General features: G+C 38.3%; 1 protein-coding gene across 7 annotated transcripts in view; it reads right to left on the reverse strand.

The window, feature by feature from the left end:
• Positions 1-246: 246 nt before the first annotated feature.
• OSMR (oncostatin M receptor) overlaps positions 247-27,714 on the reverse strand; it is a 68,112-nt gene continuing 40,644 nt past the window's right edge. For 6 of the 7 annotated variants that reach the window (XM_058170670.1, XM_058170676.1, XM_058170673.1 and 3 more), the window contains 9 exons: positions 20,521-20,597; positions 17,907-18,132; positions 16,316-16,501; positions 15,273-15,374; positions 12,657-12,833; positions 9,374-9,541; positions 6,747-6,828; positions 4,316-4,373; positions 248-2,562 (listed from right to left, as the gene is read on the reverse strand). In XM_058170670.1, the coding sequence (XP_058026653.1) occupies positions 2,155-2,562; positions 4,316-4,373; positions 6,747-6,828; positions 9,374-9,541; positions 12,657-12,833; positions 15,273-15,374; positions 16,316-16,501; positions 17,907-18,132; positions 20,521-20,597 (1,484 nt within the window). In that variant the 3' untranslated portion in view covers positions 248-2,154. Of the gene's footprint in view, positions 2,563-4,315; positions 4,374-6,746; positions 6,829-9,373; positions 9,542-12,656; positions 12,834-15,272; positions 15,375-16,315; positions 16,502-17,906; positions 18,133-20,520; positions 20,598-27,714 lie in introns of all 7 variants that reach the window. The other variant, XM_058170677.1, reaches the window with a different exon arrangement.

A 27,714-nucleotide genomic window follows, 5' to 3' on the forward strand; every position in this document is an offset into this window, starting at 1 on the left:
CAATGGGCCAGTCCTGGAGTCAGCAGAAGGCCTGAATGAGGACTTTGCGTCAGAGGCAGAGATGGGATCAGGGCCAGAGGCAGACAGCAGAGAGGCAGAGGAACAGGAGGAGCAGCTAAACAAAAAAGGACGACTCGGGAGTAAGGTCAGGAGATGATTAAAAGTTAAGTTAAAAGTTAAAAGTTAAGATGATTAAAATCTGGCCATTTTATAATATGCTTGTTTTAATTTCTTTTAATATTGATATTGTGATTTTTTACTTGGCTGTACACCGCCCTGAGTCCTTCGGGAGAAGGGCGGTATAAAAATTGAATAAAATAAAAATAAAATAAAATAAATTAAAAGAGCAGCAAAGGCTCTTGGGCTTTTTGTAGAAAAGCAATGTTGCTACATTTGTTTCTTGTCGGTGTCTTGTTTCTGAACTTCGTGGGGCTTTGCCAAGAAAAGCCTTTGGCAGGGTGCCAAAGCAGATAAAGGTTTGTGATGAGGCCGAAGGACTTTTTCTGAAGGACTTGTTTTGGAATAAATTTGGACTAAGCTGAGAGTGAAGTAATTCTCAGCTGTTCTAATAAAATATGTTTGTTTAGGACTGTGTTGTGTAATAACTACTTGGCCCTAGGTCACAACAGCATCAAGCAATAAGAGCTCTTCAGAAACTGGCAGATAATCCCAGTGAGTTTTAGGCAAGGTGGCCATTGTCAGGTAGGGTTGACCTCATGGCAGCCAAGGGACTCAGTTGTTCAGTTCCATTCCACTCTCTGGTCTTCCTTGCCCCCTACCCTCCAGGACACCTGCTATGCAGAAATCAGATATATCTCTGGAAAGCCACTGATTGCTGATCCTGCTACCCCTAGCTATTCACACTTTTATTTTTTCAAAGTTTTATTAAGGTTTATGATAGCATAAAATACAATAAAAATAAAGATTAAAGGGAGAGGGGAGAACAGGATACAAAAAAAAAAAAAACCAAAGAAAAAATACATTGACTTCCAACTCTTTCCAATACAGTAAAATACGAACACAGTTACAACCTCCAATTTTTAATATACTTCTTATAAGTCAGTTCTATAACTACACAATTATTAAATTAGGCATGTGTTTCCCTAAAATGGGGAAATAAGGAAAAATCGTAATCGATTGCTTGGTATCCCCAGCAAACCATTACACCAAAATAACAACACATAATGACTCCATTACACGATTGCTACAGTTTTATACTGGGTCCCAAACATCTGATGGAGGTAGCCTTTGGGGCGATCACACGTTTTTGTCATTTGCCCTTCCATGGACTCCAAAGGAACCCATTTTTAAAGAAAAATAAGAAACACTTTTTTTTTGGCACCTCCTACTTGGCTGATCTTGGTTTCTCCCCCAACAATTAAAACAGTAGCTCAGTTGGAGATGAAAAGAACATACCAGGGGTACAGAGCAGACAGAAGTTAAAAATTTCCAGAAGAAAACAATAGCAAACCATTTCCATTAAGTTGCAAAGAAACTGAATGGTGATTTAATAAAACACTGCAGACAGAAATCAAGTTGTAGGAAGTTAAAGAGATTTTTAAAAAATATTATTTCTTATTCATCTGGAAATGATGCAACCCTGTACATCTTGTTTCACATTCGTGAGAGAGAGGTTCTTTTTTCAAGTATGCATATTTACTGCATGTCAGGTCCACGTTTGGTTGAGAATAGCTTGATTCTTCATCAATACAAGAGACTGTCCCATCTTTTCCTCTTCAGAATTTTCCCAACTTCACTAGTTGACATTCAGATCAGAAGTGGGTTTCAGCAGGTTCTGACCAGTTCTGGAGAACCGGTAGCGGAAATTTTGAGTAGTTCAGAGAACCGGTAAATACCACCTCTGACTGCCCCTGCCCCCATCTATTCTCTGCCTCCCGAGTCCCAGCTGATCGGGAGGAAATGGGGATTTTGCAGTAACCTTCCCCTGGAGTGGGGTGGGAATGGAGATTTTACAATATCTTTCCCCTGCCACGCCCACCAAGCCACGTCCACAGAACCGGTAGTAAAAAAATTTGAAACCCACCACTGGTTCAGAAGTTATAATGACCAGCAAACACATAATACTGGTTATTTAAAAGCTGCTCACAGCAAACTGAAATTAATATACCGGTAATAACCGATATGGATATTAATCTAATAGTCTATATTTCTTCTGGAAGTTATGCTGCACTGAGGTCTGTAATCTAGCCAATGTACAGAACAGGAAGAATCGGTTCCTTGGATCATAGAGGGAAGCACTTCCGTTTGGTAGAGGTAATTCAAATTGTCTTTTGAATAGAGGGATGCTTCTGGGGTGCAGGGGTTTGGGCTGCTTGTAAAACCAAAGTCTTGGAGAGGTTTGTAGGATGTGACACCTGAGTTGAATTTCTGGTTTCTTCTCTCTTCTATCTGCACTTCCGGGTAATAGGTGGATTGAGAGTATGTCATATTTTCTAATAATATTCCCAAAGTAGATTGTTTGGGATCGAATTCCTGAGGCTTCTCCAGCATGACTAATTGGTTAGGAATCATATCATTTACTTCTGTTATTCCAAGACTCATCTGCGTGTGAAAAACAACTGAATGAAAAACTGAATGAAAAAGGCACATAAAGAGCAGATAGAATGATAGATATTCAAATATCAGAATATACTCTCACCCTCCATTCAAGGACAGAGGTCTGGTACATTCATAGAGTAATAATAGAATCTTATTTAAAAGGAGATAGAATCTTTTTTTATATATCAAGGTTGGGGTCATGAGGGAAGAGGAGATGTTAGCACATTGGTCAACTGAAAAGATAGATGAAGCCCACAGGCCTTTTTTCTAATTCAGATTGGTTAATTCTTTCCTGATACTTATTATCCCAATACATAACCATCACCATCATTTTTGTAGCTAATCACTACAGATTTACAGTATGAGTCCTGCATATTTATAGAGAATACTGTGTCGGAAAATTTTACCGCCAATTCCAAATCACTTTACCTGACATGGCTACTGAGGTAATTATCAGAATTACTTGTAAATCTGTGTATATCAATTAGCCATTCATTTATTTTAGCTACTAACTATATCTTTTGGCAAAAATGCCTTTCTATCTAAAGAATGCACTCAGAAATGAAATACTGAGTCCCCTAACAAAATATAAATAAAAAGTCTGAATATATAGTAGATGCTCCTCAATGTGGGCCTGCAATGTGGGCCTTACCTTTTTTTCCAAAGTCTTTTAATCTGTTTTCATACGCTATCTCCAAAATGTTTAGGGCAGTACAGTACAGAGATTTGTTTTTCCAAAAGCTATACAAAATTAGCTGCTTTTTATGCACATGTTCCAAGGTGTCTTCTACTTTCGTAAAAATGAGGAACGCAGCATTGCACCATCAGAATTCTAGCTTTGCCCTTTACGTGCATCTATGCAACATCACGACTAAATGCAGAAGAGATGGATTTTGTATTGCAACAGTGTGATGCTATTTTTGCCCTCTCTTGGCTGTCAATGCCTATTAGATGTAGTATAACATCCATGAATCTCAACTCCCACATCCTGGATAGGAACTCCAGAAGTTGCATTATCAGCACATCTCAAGGACACCAGATTGAGAAATGGGGATTAAATGCTATTCCTTAATGATACAGAGGGATTATTGAGTCTGTCACCTGCATCTCTGTAAGTGTCTGGTTTGGTTCTGCAACAACCCAACAAGAAAGACACAGACTTCAGAGGATAATTAGAACTGCAGAAAAAACAATTGCTACCAATCTGCCTTCCATTGAGGACCTGTATACTGCACGAATCAAGAAGAGGGCCGTGAAAATATTTACAGATCCTTCACATCCTGGACATAAACTGTTTCAACTCCTACCCTCAAAACCCTACCCTAGAGCACTGCACACCGGAACAACTAGACACAAGGACAGTTTTTTTCACAAATGCCATCACTCTGCTAAACAAATAATTCCCTTAACACTGTCAAACTATTTACTAAATCTGCACTATTATTAATCTTATCATCGTTCCCATCGCCCATCTCCTTCCACTTATGACTGTACGACTGTAACTTTGTTGCTTGTATCCTTACGATTTATACTGTAATTGATTGTTTCCTGATTGCTTATTTGTAGCCTATGACTATCAAGTCATTAAGTGTTAAATTTGTACCCTATGACTATCATTAAGTGTTGTAAGTGTTGTACCTTGATGAAGGTATCTTTTCTTTTATGTACACTGAGAGCATATGCACCAAGACAAATTCCTTGTGTGTCCAATCACACATGGCCAATAAAAATTCTATTCTATTCTATATAAACTTACCTTGAAAAATGGAGTCACTTTAGGTTGGGGTACTGCAGGACACAAACAATTCCTTACGCTGGGGGAAAAAAAGAGAGATGGCGATATTACCTTTTTTCTTCATAAAGGTGGAAAAGCATGTTTTATAAACAAAACTCAGTTTAAATATAGGCACTTAAGACTCAGTTCCCACATTAAAAAATGTCAAGGGCAACTGAACACTTAAAACTGTCTTTACAGTTGCCTAATTTGACAAAGGATGCTTCTCAGAATAGAGCTGAAAGAGACCTTGGAGGTCTTCTAGTCCATCCCGCTTCTCAAGCAGAAACCCCCATACAATTTCAGGCAAGTGACTGTTCAGTCTCTTCTTAAAAATTTCCAGTGATGAAGCACCCGTAACTTCTGGAGGCAAAGCTGGTCCACTGCTCAATTGTTTTCATTGTTAGGAAGTTTCTCCTTAATTCCAGGTTGCTTCTCTCTTTGATAAGTTTCCATCCATTGTTTCTTGTCTTGCTTTCTGGTGCTTTGGAAAATAAGTTGACCCCCCCCTCTTCTTTGTAGAAGCCCCTCAAATACTATCAGGTCATCCTACTCTTTCTTTTCTGTAGACTAGCCATACCCAAATCCTGCAACCGTTCTTCATGCTTTAGTCTCCAGGCCTTTAATTATCATAGTTGCTCTTCTCTGCATTTTTTGTAAGTCTCATCTTTTTTTGTAATGTGGTGACCAAAACTGGATGCAGTATTCCAAGTGTGGGCTCACTAAGGATTTATAAAGCAGTACTAATACTTCACGTGATTTTGATTCTCTGCCTCTGTTTAAACAACCAAGGATTGCATTAGGTTTTTTTGGCTGCCGCCGCACACTGCTGGCTCATATTTAAGTGATTGTCCACTAGGACTCCAAGGTCCCTCTCATAGTTCCTGTTTTTGAGCCAGGTTTAGCCTAATCTTGTACTTGTATCTTTGGTTTTACCTGCCTAAGTGTAAAACTTGTTGTTTTCCACATTAAATTTCATGTTGTTGGATAGGGCCCATTGTTCAAGTCAGTTAAGATGTTTTTGGATCCTGAGCTTGTCTTCTGGGACATTGGCTATTCCTGCCAGCTTAGTGTCATCTGCAAATTTGATGATTTCCCCTTATCTAAGTCATTTATTAAGATATTGAAGAGTAGTGGGCCTAAGACAGAACCTTGTGATACCCCATTGCTTACTTCCCTCCATATAGATGTAGTACCATTAAGGACTAATTGTTGAATATGGCTTGTCAGCCAGTTACAAAGCCATTTGGTGGTGATGCTGTCTATCCGACATTTTTCTAGCTTACCAAGTAGTTTCTAGTCTACTTTGTCAAAACCCTTACTGAAATCGAAACATACTATGTCCACAGCATTTTGCTGTGGTTTACTAATTTAGTCACTTTGTCAAATAATGAATTAAGTATTGGTTTGGTATGATCTGTTTTAACAAACCTATGCTGCCTTCTAGTTATAACTTTATTTGTTTCTAGATGTTCACAAATCTATTTTTTTTAAATATCTTTTCCAGTATCTTCTCAGGTATTGATGTTAGGCTGATTTAGTTGTTAGTTTCTTGAATCTGGGTCCCCCCACCCACTTCTTCTTCTTTTTTTTTTGAAGATGAGAACCACATCAGCTCTTTTCCAATCCTCAGGTAGTTTCCTGGTGCTCCAGGATTTTTGAAAGAAATGGTACAATGATTCTGAGATAACACTTGCCAGCTCCTTTAGAACTTTGGAATGTAATCCATCAAGTCCCAGTGGTTTATATTCATCAAGATCAGAGAGCTGTTCTCTTACCATTTTCTTGCTTATTTTAATTTTTATTTCTAATCTGTCTTTTATGATTAGATTTTTGATAGGTTGGGCTATAGCCATGATGGCGAACGTGTGCCATAGGTGGCACGTGGAGCCATATCTATGGGCACATGAGTGTTGCCCTAACTCAGTCCAGCGCACATGTGTGAGCTGGTCAGCTGATTTTTGGGCCTTCAAGGCCCACTGGAAGTTGGGAAACGGGCTGTTTCTGGCTCTGGAGGGCCACCAGGGGGGTGGGGAAGGCTGTTTTTGTCCTCCCCAGGTTCCAAGAAAGCTTCTGGAGCCTGGGGAGGGCAAAAAATGGGCCTACTGGGCCCATCGTGCCATCACGTGCCAAAAGTGGGGAGAGCGCAGGGGGGGTCACGTGTGGATGCGCAGGGGGAAGGGGTGCACTGAATTATGGGTGTGAGCACATGTGTGTGTGAGTCCCGCGGTCCCCCCACTTTTGGCACATGACGGCAAAAAGGTTAGCCATCACTGGGCTATAGTTTCTTTTTGCATGAAGACTAATGCAAAAAAATGACTTAAGCAGCTCTGCTTTCTCTCTACTGCTTGTTATGTTTATGTCTGCTGCGTGTTAATCTACTACAGTTATATTTTGGTTGCTGTGCACTTACCAACTATTTTTCCTGGAGCAGATACACATCACTACTAATGGGATAACCAGTAGTAGATAAAGTAGATTGAAAAGCCATTTTCCTGTTGGAAAGAAAATCAGGTACACTTCCATTTAAATGTTTAATTGTAATTCTTCAACACAATAAGACAGATTTCTTAGGCTAAGCTTAAAGAAAAAAAGATTTTTCAATTATTTTTTAGGAAAATAGAAACATAACATTAATAACTATCTATTTCTTGATGAAGAATTATATTCCCGAAGGCCATCACTCTGCTAAACAAATAATTCCCTCAACACTGTCAAACTATTTACTAAATCTGCACTACTATTAATCTTCTCATCATTCACATCATCCATCTCCTTTCACTTATGACTTTATGACTGTAACTTTGTTGCTGGCAATCCTTATGATTTATATTGATATATTGACCATCATTTGTGTTGTAAATGTTGTACCTTGATGAACGTATCTTTTCTTTTATGTACACTGAGAGCATATGCACCAAGACAAATTCCTTGTGTGTCCAATCACACTTGGCCAATAAAAAATTCTATTCTATTCTATTTTATTCTAAATTGGAAAATGCCAGCAAGGGCTAATTTAAAAAATGTGGTTGCCAATGACCCAGTTTATGTCTGTCTGTCTGTCTGTCTGTCTGTCTGTCTGTCTCCAGATAGCATGCTTGTTTTCATAGTTTGGCAAATCTTAACTCTCTAATCAAGGCAAAAATACATTGAGTTTTGATTCACTCTCACTCAGCTTCATGAAGGATGCACTACCGACATCACAGATCCACAGTTGGTGCTAGTTATTTTTCAGGGGTCTCTAGGTAGAAGCAATGGCAAAAGAACACTTTTGGTATATGACATCCGATAAGCTCCTAACATTCCAGAGACAGTTGAATTTGTCAGTGGTTATAGGTACTCCTTGACGTATGACCACAATTGAACCAGAAATGTATGTTGCTAAGCGAAACCGTTGTTAACAGCTTGACCAGTTTTACAACCTTTCTTGCCACAGTTGTTAAGTGAATCACTATTGTTGTTAAGTTAGTAACACAGTTATTAAGTGAATTCGGCTTCCCCATTGACTTTGCTTGCCAGAAGATGGGAAAAAGATGATCACATGACCCCGGGACACATCATAAATATGAACCAGATGCCAAGCATCCAAGTTTTGATCATGTGACCATGCTGCAACGTTTATGTGAAAAACAGCCATAAGTCACTTTTTTCAGTGCCATTGTAAATTCAGTCACTAAATGAACTATTGTAAATCAAGGACCACCTGCACCGAAGCCTTGCGTTACATCACAGTTAGATGTATCTCAGATGTAACCAGTATGGCCATCCTTGAAGAGTCAGAAAACTTTGGTGAATAATGAAAATATATTTCATCTGCACCGCTATAACTGTCTGGCTTGATTCTGCAACCCAAAAAGACAGACACAGACTTCAGAGGATAATTAGAACTGCAGAAAAAACAATTGCTACCAATCTGCCTTCCATTGAGGACCTGTATACTGCAGGAGTCAATAAGAAGGCTATGAAAATCTTTACAGACCCCTCACATCCTGGACATAAACTGTTTCAACTCCTACCCTCAAAATGACGCTACAGGGCACTGCACACCAGAACAACTAGAAACCAGGACAGTTTTCTTCCCAAATGCCATCACTCCGCTAAACAAATAATTTCCTCAACACTGTCAAACTATTTACTAAATCTGCACTACTATAAATCTCATCGTTCCCATCACCCATATCCTCCCACTTATGACTATATGACTGTAACTTTGTTGCTTGCATCCTTACGATTTATATTGATATTCTTTCCTGATTGCTTATTTGTACCCTATGACTATCATTAAGTGTTGTACCTTATGATTCTTGATGAACGTATCTTTTCACTGAGAGCATATGCACCAATTCAAATTCCTTGTGTGTCCAATCACACTTGGCCAATAAAACCTATTCTATTCTATTCTATTCTATTCTATTCTATTCTATTCTATTCTATTCTATTCTATTCTATTCTATTCTATTCTATTCTATTCTATTCTATTCTCCTTAATTCCAGGTTGCTTCCTTCTTTGATCAGTTTCCAACCATTGTTTCTTGTCCTGCCCTCTGGTGCTTTGGAGAATAATTTGACCCACTATTCTTTCTGGCAGCCCCTCAAATACTGAAATACTGCTATCATGTCACCCCTAATTCTTCTTTTCTTTAGACTAGCCAGACCCAAAATCTGCAGCCGTTCTTCATGGTTTAGTTTCCAGGCCTTTGATCTTCTTATTCGCTCTTCTCTGAACTTTTTCCTAAGTCTCAACATCTTTTTTGTCATATGGTAACCAAAATTGATTGCAGTATTCCAGGTGTGGTCTTACCAGGGTTTTGTACAGCAGCACTAATACGTCACATGATCTTGATTCTAAGCCTTGGTTTATACAACCCAGGATTGTATTAGCTTTTTTGGCTGCTGCTGCACATAGAAATGTGTAGAAATGCAAATTATTATATTCAAAATAAATTAAAAAAAATGGCTCCAAACACTCAAGCTGCCAAAATTCAAAAGAAGTTCCATGTTTGTACCCATAGTAAATAAATACAAATCAGCAGGACTTACCATCATCTGGTGTAAACACTGGTGTAAAGAAGACATTGTCAGTATAATTGGGATTTACAGCATAAGCCTGAAGCGCAAATAAGTACTTTGTATTGGGTTTCAAATGTCTCACTGTGAATTCAGTTTGGTTTGGTTTTTCAATTTTGTAACTGCATATCATCAGATTACCTGCATTCAAGAAGAAAGTTTAGGCCACAAACAAAAGCCTCACTTGCTCTCTGCAAATATTAATTTTATTGTAAGATGAAAGGCTCTTATGACATCCTAGCATCCCCTTCACTGCTACTTTACAACCACTCCTAAAAACCTATTCCTGCTTTTCATAATCAAGCTTCATCAAGGATTTTTAAAAGTTGTTCTCTTTTATGTAGGTTCATAACATTCATTATTTGACGACTGAAGCCTCAAATGTGGCTTAACAGTCAACAACATGAATATGACCTGATCAGCATGTGCATGCTCCTGACAAGGAATGGCCTGTAATCGGTCCTTGCTGCCACAAGATTAGTCCTACTCACTCTGCATTAAGAGAAGTAGGAGGGGGCTGTTAGTGCAGAGGAAAGCAGTCCTTGGAACTGTCTTAAGCCATGGCTCCTGGTCTCAAGCCACAGCCCATGTGCAGTGATGGAATAACACATAACTCCATCTTGCATTGAGTTATCCCACACTGAGTTGTCCCATGGTGAGTTGGCCGCTTCGAGTTGGCCGTGGCAAGGTGGCCGCTGTGACTGGGCCTAGACCAGGGATGTCAAATTCGATCGTGACTTTTTTGCCTTTGCGGAGCCAGGATGAGCGTAGCCTGTGCGGGCCATATTCAGCCCGCATGCCATCAGTTTGACAGGCCTGACCTAGATCCTCAGGCAAGCTATAATGTGAACTTCCAAGGAACATGGTCGACTGATCAGTCTAGGGAGACTTTCCTTTAGCTGAAGCTTCTTCAGTTAATAGCAAGGGAACCGTGTTTCCTTTGTTTTTATGATTTCCCTGGGTTAGAGCAAGGGTCTCCAACCTTGGTCCCTTTAAGACTTGTGGACTTCAACTCCCAGAGTCCCTCAGCCAGCAAAGCTGGCTGAGGAACTCTGGGAGTTGAAGTCCACAAGTCTTAAAGGGACCAAGGTTGGAGTCCCCTGCTCCATTCAGTCTGCAAGTAGTTTCAGGAACTGTGCTTCGGAGTGGCTGGTAAGCTGTTCAGCTGGGGGTGTGGGAAGGGGAGACTAATCACTTGTGGAAAAAGTAGCTGTTCTGGAATTCATTTTTCAAACAGACAGTAAGTCATGCCTTTCATTTCTTAATCACTTTGCGGGATTATTATATTTACTAATTAAAAAAGGATTATTATTATTTTTAACCACAGGCTGTTACTCCTTTTTGAAGATCTGCATCATTTTGTGAAACTTTTTTTATTCTTAAACAATAAGGAAGAAGGTTGCTGAAAGCAAGCTAAAATAAGGAGGAATGGAGTATCTTTGATGGTGAAATATAAGGACAGAAAGATGTGGCTCTATTTTATTACTTTTAAGTAATTTATTGCTTTGGATTGTTTTTGTTGGCCGAAACATTCTGATTTTTATGATTCTCAATGGTTAGGAAGCATTAACTGATTTATTTTAAAAAATAACCTTGACCACAAGAGGGAGCTAAGATGGAGACAGATGGATTTTTGTGGTTTTGCAAAAGAGTGGCTTGAAAAATATTTAAATAAAACCAGGTTTTATTTAATGGTTAATTGTTTATCCAAAGAAGAGAATGTATCTAGTTATATTTCTGTTTGGAAGCCATTTCCGGATTTAGTGCTTGTGATGTGGGGGGGGGGGGACGGATGAAACTTTGATGTTGGTTTTTCAATTAGATAGATTTGTTGTTATAGAATTGGAACAGTATATATTACTGTGCAAAAATGAACAGTTGAGGCTGTAATGTTATTATCTTCGCCTGTGCTAAAAAGAGTCAGAAGTCAGTGCCTTTCCCCCCACTTCTACCCTACCCTCTCTTGTCTTCCTCTGTTCCTCCCACTAGTTTCCCTTTATTTTTATTCTCCTTTGTATTTTATATTCTGATAAAATACAAAAAATTGTAAACTGGTAAAAATAATATGTTCATTTTCAGTCTAATAGTATGGACCAACCATTCACTTGTTCAGTTGCTTTTAAAACTGGCTTAGCACAATGTGTGAACCGGCACATGACCAACCTCCCACTGTAGCCTAACTGTGCTAGAATTAATAGTAGAAGTTAAACAGTGCAACTGGTTAAAAGCATAACAACAATTTTAATTTTAAAAAGAAATGGAATGTTGAAAATGAAGAAAGGTCTGTATCAATCAGCCAATTATCTTGAAGAGAAAAACCAACCTTCATAAGATGGAAACATTCAGAAAAAAACCAAGTGCAGAGTATTTCAAAATTAAAATATACTTGAGTTTTTCCTCCATTGCAACTCTCTAAAGTAGTATTTCTCAAACTTTGCAACTTCAAGAGGTATGGATTTTAATTCCCAGAATCCTCTAGCTCAGGGGTCTCCATCCTTGGTCCCTTTAAGACTTGTTGACTTCAACTCCCAGAGTCCCTCAGCCAGCCTGGGAGCTGAAGTCCACAAGTCTTAAAGGGACCAGGGTTGGAGACCCCTGCTCTAGCTGGAAGTCCACACAACTTTCAGTTTGCTGAGGTTTTGAAACACTGATTTAGAGCTTGAGCTACTATTAGGAATTTTCAACTTTGTTTTTCCTCTTGGATTACCTTTATTTATTTATATAAAAATATGATTTATGAACTACAATATTTTTCAGAGAATAAGACACACCTGACTATAAGACACACCTGTCAGCATTCCCAAAAAAAAACCCTAAATTTAGAAGAGGAAAACAATAAAAAAAAGTTTTGGGCCTCTGTGCACCCTATTTTTGGGCCTTTTTTGGGGGCTTTTCCAGTCTTTTTTTCTGCCCGTTTTTGAGGCTTTTTTTGGCTCATTTTTTTTTGAAAAAACAGGCCAAACAAAGCCTCGAAAATGGGCTGAAAAAAGGCAAAAGAACCAAAAAAGACCTAAAAGAAAAACTAGGTGTGTAGAGGCTACAAAATTGCCGGCGGGTGGGCAGGGCTTAAGGAATATTCAGTCTATAAGACACACAGACATTTTCACCTCCTTTTGGGAGACAAAAAGTGTGTCTTATAATCCGAAAAATAGGGTATGTTTCTTCTTTTGTGCTTAGAAGGACTGTCTACCAATTCCTAAATAAAGTTCACATTTCACTTAAAGATATATTATTCTGGAGAAAGAGGATCACTTACCTGGATGTATTAATGGTTTGGATCCTTGTACTGAACAGTTTTGATTATCCATTTTCATATAAAGCATGTAACCTCTAATAAAACCGGAGCTGAATTTTTGATCATATTGTTCCCAAGTGACTCTTAATGAATTTGCAGTGATTGTATCTATATTACATGAGAGGTAATGTGGTGGTTCTGCAAAACAGAACATTGACAACTTTTTATTTGCTATAGGTTTAATCCTTGTATCTATGCATTATGATTAAATTTTCATTTGTGTTCAGTGCAAAACTCCATTCTGAGAATTGACCATCACAAATCTTGAAAATAAAAATGGAACTAAACTAACCTAGCTGATTAAGGTCTGTTGACCAGACTTTTATTACTCATTTCCATGACTAACAATCATGTAAATGAAAACATTACTTCAGAGAGATCTGTTAGTTTACAAACAGCATTAATGAAGGAAGTAATGCCAGTACAAGCAGGAAGGCATATCCAATATGCATTCACAACTTTGTATCAAAACTATATCAATGGCTGGAAGACCTCAATGTTTTCCTTCTAAGAGGGGATTTAAACCTATTATGAATTTTCTTTTAGAGTCATGGGGCATTTTTATATTTGTCAACCCAGCAGGAAGAAAACAGGCAGGAAACACCCCAATCGGTGTTTTTCAAATTTGGCATCTTTAAGATACGCGAACTTCAATTCCCAGAATTCCCCAGCCAATAAAGATGCTAAGGTTGAAAAATACTGCCCTAAATCAATACTGTCCCATAGTGCCCATAACAGCACTCTCTGGGCAGTTTATAGTGTAAGCATCATTTGCATATTGCCTCCAACAATCTGAATCTTCATTTTACTGACCTCGGAGTGGATAGAAGGCTGAGTCAATTTTGAGCTCCAGCAGGATCAAACTCTGGGCTGTGGGCAGAGTTTCCCTGCAAGACTGCACTATGCCTGTTCAGACAGTGCTCTGCCCTAAGAGTCTGCATATTTTGCAGCAAAAAAAATCTATCCATCTCAGATTCCACACCAAAACACAATCCCAACTTCCATGTAATAATAAAGTAAAATGAACTGCTAATGCTTTCCCCGACTTTCTACATCTTCAATACATGCGGTGTTTATAAAACAAATCTGAACATTAGTAATGGGGTAAAAATGCCAAATCTCCTGTACTAGAGATCTTCACATGGACAGCTGCAAAGATAGTACAATGATAATTGCACCTTCCGGGTGCAATTCAAGGTGTTGGTCATCACCTTTAAAGCGCTTCATGGCTTAGGACCGGGCTATTTACGAGACCGCCTTCTGCCACCGATAGCCTCCCAACGACCTGTGCACTCCCACAGGGTGGGCCTTCTCAGGGTGCCGTCGACCAAACAATGTTGGTTGGTGGCCCCCAGGGGGACAGCCTTCTCTGTGGCGGCACCGGCCCTTTGGAATGAGCTGCCTCTGGGGTTGCGCCAACTCCCCGACCTCCGGACCTTCAAATGGGAACTTAAGACCTTATTATTTCATCGTGCGGGACTGGCCTAAGCGTAATTTTAAATTGAAATTTTTAAATGGGTTTTATGTCGGTCTACGACCGTTTTAGTTTGATTCGGCCTATTAAATATTTGGTTTTAATTCTGTTTTAAATTTGCTGTTTGTATTCTGTGTTTTTAAATATGGCTGTAAACCACCCTGAGTCCTTCGGGAGAAGGGCGGTATAGAAATTAAATTATAAATAATAAATAAATAAATAAATAAATAAATAAATAAATAAATAAATAAATAAATAAATAAATAAATAAATAAAAATAAAAATAAATAAAATGATGGTGTGAAACGAACCCAGTTCCTGACACTTCTAACCATTTGTGCAAACTATGGGTGAAATTGGGAAGAAAAAGAAAAAGTTATGGGCAATGCCTATAGACAGGCACCTGGAACAGGAAATTGTCTGGGATGAATGGTGGAGACAGATAGTCCTGGATCAACCAAACTCCAAACAATGGGAATTAACATAGTGTTGGTTAATACAAGAAAAGGCATGTTAGCACCCTGCTAACATGCCTTTAGTACCCATCCATGATACAACTCCTTTAGAAATCCAAGCAGCATCCTGATATTTTGCAGCCAGTTACCCCATTGGTAAGAAGAAGAGGAAGAATAAGACTTTTATCATACTCCTACCACCTGGTCTAGATGGGCAGTTAGAAGCACTGTAAACATTTACAATAGACAGTCAAGATCAACCCTGAAATGTATTTTTAAGAATGGTGCGCATCTGGCTTTCTTTATGCAAAAAATTAATCTGGGCTGATACTGAGAATAAAGACCTAAAGAACAGTTCAATCGTATTTCCTTTTTAAGAATCTGTGAATAAATCCTGTGCTTGATGAAGCTCAGGAACCGGGAAGCAAACAAGAATTCCCAAAGGGGAAACACGTTACCCACAGCTCTTCAGTGCTCCATTTTTGCAATGAGACAAGTTACAGAATAAATGCTGAACACAGATCACAGTACAACAAAACTGAGATGTACAGCGAATTCCGCACTGACATAGAGGCTGTGTGCTATACATGTGCATAACAAATTGCAGTCATAGTCCAATTTAACATATACAATTTTAGCATAACTTACCCATTTCTTCAAGATATTTGGCCTTCTTTTCCAATAAATAACTTCTATCGCCTTGTATTCCATACACATTAAAAGTGTATCTTACCCCAGGTTTGAAGGCATCTAAAATACATTTCAAGAAATATACCGTAAAGAACAAAAGAGTTAGGAGTATAAAATGTACGATTACAAGTGGAAGCTAGTGATGATGTTTGGGAAAGTTGGGATATATTGACTTGTAGGAACTATATGCAGCCTTTGATTTCATTTTTCTTTTGAAGTGTCATGGGCTTTACCCCACATGTAGTTGTCATGAGATGAAAAACTAGCACAAAATGGCTGCCGGTGTGGTTAATTACAAAAGCTGAAGAGCGATAGAAAGTAAATTCACACTGAAAAAGTAAAATACAGTACTTCTGTTAACCTTGTGGAATATCCATTGTGTGGAAGAAGAACCTATATGCCCATAATGTAGTCCTGAGGGAATAGTCTACCTTCCATTAAGGATCTTTTTGGCAACAGCCCTTCCTGAGGAAATGAGCATGATAGACTGTACCACAGTCCTACCATCCAGTTTTCAAAGGACATCTTCTCCTCCTCTTCCTCATTTGAGACACTAATTTGCAGACTTGTGTGTCAGAACAACCAAGCTAGAAGAAGTAGCAATATCCTTGCACCTTTCACAATTAAACTTTTTTAAAAAACTTTGTGTGTGTTATAGTTTTTGTTATTAAAATTAATTTTGTGTTGCATCTTCTTATGCTGGTCTGTGACCATAACAAAGATTTGATGGATTGATCGGTACCCTTGCAAATATTACATTGGTTTCATGAAATGGGTCAGTCCTGGCTAGTTCTTGGATAGGAAAACCTCACTGTAACTGAAAAGTAAAAATATTCAAGAAGGAAACAAGGGCTAATTGTTTCTATATTGCACCCAAGGAAGCTATACAGATTTGTCCATAAAATCACTCAAGAAGAATTCATTGTTACAGTAACATTTAACAACCAGACAACAATGATCTCTTCTGGAATTATTCACTAACGAATTTAAATTTTTCTCACCAGATGTAATGAGATCACTGGACTTGGTTCCTCCATACTTTTTCCACTGAAAATCACACGAAGTATCTCTGGGCTGGTTGCACCAGTCAACAACATACTGACTGAACTTGCTTTGACGCTTCCAAGAAATATAAATTTTATGTTCTTCATTTTTGTCTGTGGTCTCTTCGCTATAAAGCGCTTTACCTTAAAAAAGGCAACAATTGTGAGGCATCAGTATCAAAATCCTTAAATGGCGTTCATAAAATTTATCTTTCTTTCACACAGCTTTTTGAAGAGACCTATACAAAAAATGTAAATGTTCTGCTGATCCTCCAACAATATTTGTCAACCTTTGGTGAACATGCATTCGATGTTATGGAGACATTCCAGAAAAAAAAGTCTGCCTGGCATATTTGAACTGTAATTAAGTGTAACCAAGAACAAACCCTAGATATACATGTAATAAATAAAACAGTAAAATCAGTTGTTTTGTTTGCTGCTGACAGAGAAAAGACTTTCACATTTCACGATGTGCTGCTTGCCTGTTTGTTTTAAGAATTCAATCAAACAAACCATGTTGTAACTTTCAGTGTTTTTTTATTCAGGGGAATCTGAGTGAAAAGCCCATCCCCCATTCATATGGAAATATATCCTAGGAAATTAAATGGGATTTATTTTTTGATAGGATTATACTGTCAATTCTGTAGCACATACCCTGGAACTTCTCTGGGTTTGTGGAAAATGAAATGAACAATACAGAGTTTTAAAATAAAACTTACATGTATAAATGTTTTAAATGCATGATATAACCAGTAAGCAAATCGCTAAACATTTTGCACTCCAATCACCATCATGATCATCATTTAATGACCCCATAATCCCTTGCGGGGTGGAGTCTGGGCAACTGAATGGAGGTAGCAGGGTGTTTTAATGGCCGGATGCCCTTCCTGTCACCAATGCAGAGTTTTGTTCAGCAGATATATTCTCAGTATGGCCAGAGAGAGAAATATCTGCCTCAACCTAGGATCGAGCACTCAGCCTCCTGATTGTGAGGCGAGAGCTCCACCTCTAGGCCACCGCACCACTCAAACATTTTACGCTGCAATGCAATGGATTAAAAATAATATCATATCCAAGGAGCAGCAGAGTATAAATTGACATATATAGGCTGGAATCCCAAACATTCAGTCAAACCAAAGGTCATACATTTGATAAGAAAGCCAGTTTGGTCTAATGGCTAAGGTACTGGGCTAAAAAACAAAAGACTATGAGTTCACGTCCAGTTTTTACCATGAAAGCCAATTGGGTGACTTTGGGCCAGCCATTTTCTCTTCAGCCCAACTCACCTCAGAAGGTTGTTGTTATGGGGAAAATAAGAGGAAGAAGGAACATAAGATATATTTGTCATCTTATTTATAAAAATAATAAAGGCAGGGTATAAATTAAATAAATAAATGAGTAATTAATACAATAGGAGGAGAATCTTACTATGTAATCATGGAAATTAACAAAAAAAAAAAACACACCCCTCTGGGGTTGTGATATTTCACATTACTTTCTGGTTCAGGAAAAGAGGATTCATTGGAGTAACGTGTTTAAATGAACACACCATTTTTATCAGTTGCTGGGATGATGATCACAGAGGGAGAGGATGTAGCTGCTCTGTTCTGTGCCCAAACAAGGATTTTGTATGAACGGTTGCCAAGAGAAATTTTTGTGCAGTTCTGTGGTGCAGAAACTGAGTGATTGTGATGCTGCACCGAAGGGTCCTCTAAATTTTCCCAGGATAGGTGATATTTTTGGATCTTCCCATTAGCACGAAAATCTGAGGATTCCTATGGGCAGGAAACCAAAATTCTCTCAAAAAAACATTTCTCATCAATGCATCTTTCTAGAATAGTTTCAAATTGTTTTTCATTACAGATGTTATCAGTTTTCTTACTTTATGAGCAATAAGCAACATTAAGCCAGATCTCTCCTACAATAGCTTATAGAATGCAGACATCCTTGTATTCAAGACTTGGGTCTATGAAGAGAGCAGAATTTGATCAGTGATGGGATCCTGCTGGTTTAACAACTGGTTCGGTGATCGCACGCTCAGCACAGCTGAGGCGCGACAATCCGCTCTGCCATGCGACTCATCCTGCCATGCAACTCATCCTACCATCCTGTGTGTACTTTTCTATGACCACTAGGCCTTTATCATTACTATGGAATGTTGCCTGTAACCAAGGCAGATACCATTCTTTGTCTTTCTAAAAAGCATTGTGTAGAAGCCATAAATGACTAAATCCAAGATGGCTGGAGGAAGTCAATATTTATGGACCATCTGTTGTATATTTTTAGTCTATTATCTTATTGATTGCTTGTTTCCTATAATTCTTTATTTTATTTATTTTTTATTTTATTTGCATTTATATCCCGCCCTTCTCCGAAGACTCAGGGCGGCTTACACTATGTCAAGCAATAGTCTTCATCCATTTGTATATTATGTACAAAGTCAACTTATTGCCCCCAACAATCTGGGTCCTCATTTTACCTACCTTATAAAGGATGGAAGGCTGAGTCAACCTTGGGCCTGGTGGGACTTGAACCTGCAGTAATTGCAAGCAGCTGCTGTTAATAACAAACTGTCTTACCAGTAAGAATAGTGAGATGAGTATCCACTTATATACATTTCTATATGTCTTATCAGTTGTATACGTATGGCCAGACTTACCCTCCAGTATACAGTTACGTTACGTTGCTCCAAGCCTGAGTTAATATATCTTCTCAGATATAGGTCAGTAAAGCGCAGGGGCCCACCTGATCGTGCATGGGCCCACCTGATCGTTGGAGCGAACTGGTTCGCTCCCAGTTGATTGCCAGAACTACCAGTTCACCCGAACTAGTCCAAACCGGTAGAATCCCACCCCTGAATTTGATGATATTCTTTCATGCACCTTGCACGGACTCTGATTTATTTATTGTATTTATTGTGTGCGGATTACAGAGTAAGCTATGTGGTACATCAAGCAAGTAGGTAAACTATACATGATTCTGTTGGACACGTTCATGGCAGAGAAAACTGTTTTCTCATTCTCTTATATTCTTTTAATAGAAAAGACTTAACACCCTCAGTAGATATCCTTGATGTGAGGGATCAATCCATTAAAAATGAAAATGCTGCTCTTCCATTTTGCAGAATCTATCACACAGTAATTTACTGTAGAAAAAAAATCTCACAACCAAAGAAATGCCATTCGATAGTGTGCAAAGGTTGTTGTACAATATTCCATATAATTCTACTTTACAAATATTATTGCTGCCTCATAAAAAAATAATTGCTACCAACCTCCCTTCCATTGAGGACCTGTATACTGCACGAATCAAGAAGAGGGCCGTGAAAATATTTACAGACCCCTCGCATCCTGGACATAAACTGTTTCAACTCCTACCCTCAAAACGACGCTATAGAGCACTGCACACCAGAACAACTAGACACAAGAACAGTTTTTTCCCGAAGGCCATCACTCTGCTAAACAAATAATTCCATCAACACTGTCAAACTATGTACTGAATCTGCACTACTATTAATCGTCTCATAGTTCCCATCACCAATCTCTTTCCACTTATGACTGTATGACTATAACTTGTTGCTGGAAATCCTTATGATTTATATTGATATATTGATCATCAATTGTGTTGTAAATGTTGTACCTTGATGAACATATCTTTTCTTTTATGTACACTGAGAGCATATGCACCAAGACAAATTCCTTGTGTGTCCAATCACACTTGGCCAATAAAATTCTATTCTATTCTATTCTATTCTATTCTATTCTATTCTATTCTATTCTATTCTATTTTATTCTATTCTATTCTATTTAATTTTGTGAAAAGCAGAATATTTTCTTATAATTTTACCATCCTGTGTGTACTTTTCTATGATCACTAGGCCTTTATCATTACTATGGAATGTTGCCTGTAACCAAGGCAGATACCATTCTTTGTCTTTCTAAAAAGCATTGTGTAGAAGCCATAAATGACTAAATCCAAGATGGCTGGAGGAAGTCAATATTTATGGACCATCTGTTGTACATTTTAGTCTATTATTTTATTGATTGCTTGTTTCCTATAATTCTTGTTATCCTTCTCTATTTAGCATAAGAATAGTGAGATGAGTATCCATTTATATACATTTCTATATGTCTTATCAGTTGTATACGTATGGCCAGACTTACCCTCCAGTATACAGTTACGTTACGTTGCTCCAAGCCTGAGTTAATATGTCTCCAGACATCAAGCAATCCTGATGGAGCTGAAAATTAAAGCATATAAAACAAGATGGAAGTAGGCTTGATGAACAAATGGAAAAAGTATAATTATATAAATACACTGTTATATTAATAGGATCTTCTACACTTTTACAAGTCACAAACACCTTAAAATAGACACCTGCATTCTTTGATAGTGCTTACAAAATTTTCATCCCGATAACCATTTTTTCCTTACTTTAATTGTCTTTGTAAAAGAGCTGATGGCTATTCTTGAAATAAGAATAAGATAAAGATAAAGATTCCCCCGCATATGTGTGCTGGTCGTTTCCAGTTCTAGGGGGCAGTGCTCATCTCCGTTTCTAAGCCGAAAAGCCAACACTGTCTGAAGACATCTCTGTAGTCATGTGGCCGGCATGACTAAATATTCAAGGCGCATGGAGCACTGTTACCTTTCCTACCAAAGGTAGTCCCTATTTTTCTTTTTTCTTTTTTTTTAAATATAAATTTTATTGAATTTTAACAATTAAACAATTTTCATTCAATTCTTGTGCATGACTGTGAAATACTACCAGTAGTGAAATACCCTCTATTCTCCTTTCTCCACTGGGGGAGCTATTAGCACAATGGAGGGAGGATTGGCTGAGTATGTACACAAAGAAGTTAGATAAAGTATCCATGACTGAATACTGCACAAGAACTTGGACGAAGTTTATTTTAATACAGCCAACTATAGATGGAGTAAATTTGGGGAATCGGACTCTTATTGGATAAATGCTTTGAAAAGGGTGCTGAAAAAAAGAAGTTATCAATGCCGCTGTTGTATGTAGAACCATGGTTCCATGTTCAGTGGTTTGATCTATTCCCCCCAGAACTGTAAAAATATTATATGAAAATGTGATGAAGATAGGTTTGAAGAGATAGAACATCCCTAGGGCAGGGACAGGAAGTCCTGTGCTTAGGGGGATAGATCAACAGGGGTAACATATTGCATATGGATGCATATTTATACTTGAAGTAATAGTGATATGTGTGTGGCAACAAATTAAGTAAACTTTTTGGCTTGAGCTTGGAGCTGTGGGAAATGGGCAGTAGTAGGGCCCAAAATCACATTTTTGATTAAAAACCATGTCCTAAAGTTTCCCACCGATTGAAGAATGAGCTATAAGATGCCAAGGACTGAAACAAAAGGAACATTTGAAAGGATAAAACCTCCCCAGGTTTTAGTCCAGGTCTGCAAATGTTGTTGTTTAATGTTGTTTAATGTCATGTATGCGTGATAGTGTTATGTGTGTAATAATGTCCTGACCTGCCAGGAAGATGAGACCCTTTAATAATAAACATAAATAGTCTCATTGCAGGATGAATGTGAGTCAGAGGTGGGGTTCTGACCAGTTCTGGAGAACCAGTAGTGGAAATTTTCAGTAATTCGGAGAACCGGTAGTAAAAATTCTGACTGGCCCCGCTCCCATCTATTCTCTGTCTCCCAAGTCCCAGCTGATCGGGAGGAAATGGGGATTTTGCAGTAACCTACTCCTGGAGTGGGGTGGAAATGGAGATTTTACAGTATCCTTCCCCTGCCACACCCACCCAGCCATGCCATGCCCACGAAGTCACACCCACAGAACCAGTAGTAAAAATTTTTGAAACCCACCACTGATGTGAGTGTGTGTGAGAAGCCCTTACACAGGAGTGATAAGGTGATCCTGGAACTTGTGAATGCCTGTGTGCTGACAGTACGTGGCAAGGGTTTGTTGTTGTTGTTATTGTGAGAAAACAGTGGTAGATGTTGATGAGTTGGAAAGAGTTATTTGTGATGTTGAATGGAGAAAGGAGCAGTATTTTTCCTCCCGGTATTTCCCCCTTCTTTTTACCTTGGAGGAAAGAAGTAGGAAGGGGGGGGTGCGGTTTGTTTTCCCTTTTACACATTTGTTTTTCTTTGCCGATTCCGTGAGAGAGAGAGAGAGAGAGAGAGAGAGAGAGAGAGAGAGAGAGAGAGAGAGAGAGAGGTGGGGCAAATGGGTGACTTGCTCCTGTAGCATTGCTTTTGACTGCATATGGCAGCTATGCAGATATATATTTTCTGTCCTGTTCTGAATTGTGATTTTGGTTTTATTTACATTTGAAATGTTTGAGGTGTTTAAATAAACTTATATAACAGAGAAGTGACATTAAAGTTCGAGCCAAATATTTTTCAAATCAGAGACCCAAAATACCTCATTTAGGTGTTTTTTTTTCATTTTTAAAGGTGTTCTTTTTATCACCCTCTTTAACGTTTTTATGTTTGTGCATTTTGAATGCTAAGGAGATTGCTAGAATAACCTGATTATTGAATAGCCTGGTGAATGGATAATAATGCTACAGGTACTTCAGCCTAGTGTTACCCAGATAAGGGGATGGATGAGTCCTTTGGGAGATAGGGCGGTATACAAATTTGAATAATAAATAAATAAATAAATAATTTTTTCTGTAACCCAGAGGTGGGAAGGAAACAAACTACTGGCGGGCATATTTCTTTAAAATGCTAATGGATGTTCCCTTGAAAGAGGATTACTTTGTTTGTGGATAGGAAGATAAAGTAGTAGAAGGAAGAGATAGATTTTTGGTTTGGCTAGCTAGGAAGCTACCTGTAAGTTAGCCCATACAGACTTGTGAATTATATGTCTTAAATCAAGCTTTGCATTTCTTTGAAGCTTGAGGGAATAGTGTAGCTGACTTGTGATAGATATGTGACTCCCCTTAAGAATTATGTATTTATTGATGATATGTAAATAAAGTAAAAAGAAAAAGTAGAGAGCGAGAGAAAAAAAGAAAAGTTGAAGTCCTGTATGAGAAATCACTGGAAGAAGAGAATGGGAGGTTGTTTGGAAGGAAGGCGATATGGATAAACAAGAACTTTTATCAGGTCCGCCTGATCTGCCAGTTGCGTCCCTTTCTGGACTGGGTTGCGCTGCGCACAGTCACCCATGCCCTCGTTACATCTCGCCTGGACTACTGCAATGCTCTCTACATGGGGCTCCCCTTGAAGAGCACCCGGAAGCTCCAACTGGTCCAGAATGCGGCCGCGCGGGTTATAGAGGGAGCACCTCATGGCTCCCATATAACACCTATCCTGCGCAGGCTGCACTGGCTCCTGGTGGTCTTTCAGGTGCAATTCAAGGTGTTGATTACCATCTTTAAAGCGCTCCATGGCTTAGGACTGGGCTATTTACGGGACCGCCTACTGCCACAAACAGTCTCCCACGACCTGTGCACTCCCACAGGGAGGGCCTCCTTGGGGGTACCGTCGGTGAAACAATGTCGTCTGGCGATCCCCAGGGGTAGGGCCTTCTCTGTGGGGGCTCCTGCCCTCTGGAACAAGCTGCCTCCGGGGCTTCGCCAACTCCCCGACCTTCGGACTTTCCGCCATGAATTGAAGACTCTTTTATTCCATCGAGCTGGGCTAGCCTGATTAAGTAATTTTAAATGGGGTTTTAGTTTTATGTTACTTAGTTTTTAATTTTGGCCACTATTTATATAAATTTTAGTTTTGTTTTTATTGTATATTTATTGTATCTTTTAAATTGGCTGTTAACCACCCTGAATCCTTCGGGAGAAGGGCGGTATACAAATGCAATTAATAAAAATAATAAAAAATAAATAAAGAGATGTTAAAGAAAGCTATGATACAAGCTCCAATGTTGAGCTTGCCTGAATTAAACTCTTCCACTTGTTTGTAGCAGTGGAGGATGGTATTGCTAAAGGGGTGTTGGGTGAGACATGGGCTGGGAAAAAGAAACCTGCAGCATTTTTGTCAAAATTGATGGAGCCTGTGGTGCATAGTTGGCTTTTGTGCATACAAGCTGTAGCTGCCACTACACTTTTGGTGGAGGAGAGTAGAAAAATTAACCTTTGGTGGGGCACTGGTGGTGAGCAATCCACATCAGGTGAGATCAATCCTAATGCAGAAAGCTCACCAATGCTAGGCTTTTGAAATAAGAGGTTATTTTACCGTTCCTGTCCTATTGTTCTCTTCATTATAGTATTATATGCATACTTGTACTTATACTTTTACTTATATATACTTTTTCTCTCATGATGAATTATTGTTTATGTTGATGATTGTATATACTGTTGGGACCAAAAAAATAAAAAAAAGAATCTGGTTCTCTCAACGGATAGGAATTTAAATCCAGCAGAATTCCTGTCAGGGGAGAGAAAGGAATGGGATGGTGTGGAATATAATTGTGTGGAAGCTATTGACTTGCAAACAAAAGTACGAGAAGATTTGGAAGATAGTCCTATAGAAGGCGGTATGTATTAATTACTGATGGGTCTTCCCAAGTAGAGAATGGGAAGAGAATGAATGGATATGCAGTAATTAACGGAGACATTGCTGAACTTCTGGAAGTAGGACAGATGTCATCTGATTGGTCGGTACAAACATGTGATGTTTTTGTTTTATTACAAGCCTTGAAATTGTTAACCAATGAAGTAGGCAATATCTATACTGATTCAAAGTATGCTAATGGAATTTTACAAACATTTGGAAAAATTTGGATGGAACAGGGGTTGATAACGAGTAAAGGGAAGGAATTAAAGCAAGTGGATCTCATAAAAGCTGTATTAAAGGCAGCCGAAGGCCCTAAACTGTTGGCTATAATACCCATTAAAGCAAAGCTGGCTGAGAAACTCTGGAAGTTGAAGTCCACAAGTCTTAAAGGGACCAAGGTTGGAGACCCCTGCATTAAGGCACATAAAAAGAGAACCTCAAAACTGGTTGTGGGAAATAGATTGGCAGATGAAACTGCAAAGGAAGCAGCACAACTTGGGGAAGAAGTGATGGTTTTAATACCTGTCTCAGAATGGGATGTGAAGCCTGTATTCACAGATGATGAAGAAAAACGAATGGTTGAGGAAGGGGTGAAGAAGATAAGATAGTATATGGATAACAGAGAAGGGATTGCAGTTGGTCAACAAGCCACTGATCACTGAGGAGAAATATAATAGAAAGAGTGCATGAGGGAACTCATTAGGGGACTCAGGCTGTTACTGATTTGGACAAATTGTTTGCCTTTATCTCTTTTCCATCTCTAGAAAGGATGTTTTTAAATATGATATGATGTTGGATTACCCTATACTGGGAGTATGAGAATGCCTAGAATAGAGCTTAAAGATGTCTTTCTTATAAAAAATATACAGGGACTGTCCCAGTGTTTTTCTCATTTAAGGACTACTGGCTCAAAGTCCACCTCTTGATTTTCGAGGACATGACTACAATAGTGGTGATTGGGTCCTGATAAAATCAATAAAAGAAAAGAAATTATGGCCAGTGTGGGAAGGACCATTCCAGGTGCTGTTAACCACTGAGTCGGCTGTGAGGACAAAGGAAAAAGACTGGATACACTATTCCAGAATTAAAGGACCGGTGGACTCACCTTATGGACTAATAGTATCAAAAGATACATAAAATCCATTTGAACTAACTTTTCAGAGACAGAAATCCAGTGGATGGAACACTGGGCGGTTGAGTTAAATATTTGATTGGGGGTGATTACCATTTTTCTTGTATTATTGATTGTATTAAGAAAAGAAGTAATAGAGTGGTGTAAACTGATGCTGTTGTACCCGGTGGATGTAAGTTCCCAACAATCTGCTAAGAAGCTTGTGGTCTGATTGTATACTCTATTAAGGGGGCCTAGTCCACTAGGAACATGAAGTCTACAGTGGTACTGGTTGTTGCCTTGTGGGGAATTATGCAACATATGCAAGTAGGAATGGGGACTTTTGCTGTATTGCCTAGTTATCCTATAACATGGCAGCAGCCGTGTTTCCATACTGAATTTGAACAGGAATATTACCTGGTGCAGACACCAGTAACACTGATTGAAAATACAACTAAAGCTGAGTTTTGTATTAAATCCTCTTTCAATGATGGTATACCGTTGGATAAATACCTAAGGTGCAATAGAACATATGAAATAGTTTCCCAGTACAAAGAACTATCAAGTAGAATGGAATTCTTATACTTATGGTACTTATACACCAGTTTAGGAGTATAGAAGAAGAGCTATTTTTACCATATATTGAAATGGAAGCTCCTTCCAAGCTTATGTTTTAGATGTGCTGTTGGTAGATGTGCTGGATATCTCAAAACACCAATGAGGTATATTAGACAAGTGAGAGAACCAATTAAAAAGGAAGGAAATATTTTTCTGGACCTAATGAAAGGAGCTCTCAATAGTTTGTCTTTTTGTGTAAAAGGAGAGACTACAGTCTCTGATATAATGTCTCCCTGTTGTTGTTGTTGTTGTTGTTTAATTTTTTTTATTATTTTAAAACAAACCACATACATCATATTTTTTGAACAAAAATTTCAGTCAGGTACATAGTCAAACCCAATTCAATTTTCCACCACCCTCATTGTATAGTTTATCAAATCTATTTCCCTTCCCCTCTTTAAGTTCATTATTTGCATATCTCTAACATAAAGTTCAATCTAACCCTCTGTCCTGAATTTAAATCTTTGAACAATTCTAGGCTTCCCCTTTTTGCCCCCCTCCTTATCCTTCCTATCTGAATTCAAACCCTATATTCCCAGTTATATTTTTCAACATAAAAATCATTATTCTTATTTTTATCAAAGGAAAAACAATAGCAAAAAATAAAAAACAAAGTGAAACCATTTAACAATCATTATTTCAAAAAATCTCTTATAGATAGTTCTCATCTCTATAATAAAAAAAAATCTCTTATACATTAAATTCTCATCTCTTTAATATTCCAGTCTTACTCTATATTAAATCCCCTCTTATTTTCATTTAAAGTCCCTTGCTTCAAATATTTCAATAAAATTCTGCTCATTTTTACAGTTTCAATAGCATCATTTCTTTAATATAATGGAAAAGCAGAAGTGAAAAGGAGAAAACATTTCTCTTATTTCAAAAAGTTTCATGCTTATACTTGCATATTCTCATCTCTTAGAAGTTTTAATCTTAGACTATTTCAATTCAATTATTATTTGTTTAAAATTCAATATCTTCTTAACTTGTATTATATTTCTATTAGTTCTCCCTTTTCCCTCCTTCCACCTTCTTTATATCTGGTAACCTTTATGTAATTCCTTAAATTTATATTTTAACATCATAAATTCTTTATTCACTGTCACCGCTAGAAGCAGCT

This window comes from Ahaetulla prasina, chromosome 2, assembly GCF_028640845.1.
Source record: "Ahaetulla prasina isolate Xishuangbanna chromosome 2, ASM2864084v1, whole genome shotgun sequence".
Taxonomy (NCBI): Eukaryota; Metazoa; Chordata; class Lepidosauria; order Squamata; family Colubridae; genus Ahaetulla; species Ahaetulla prasina.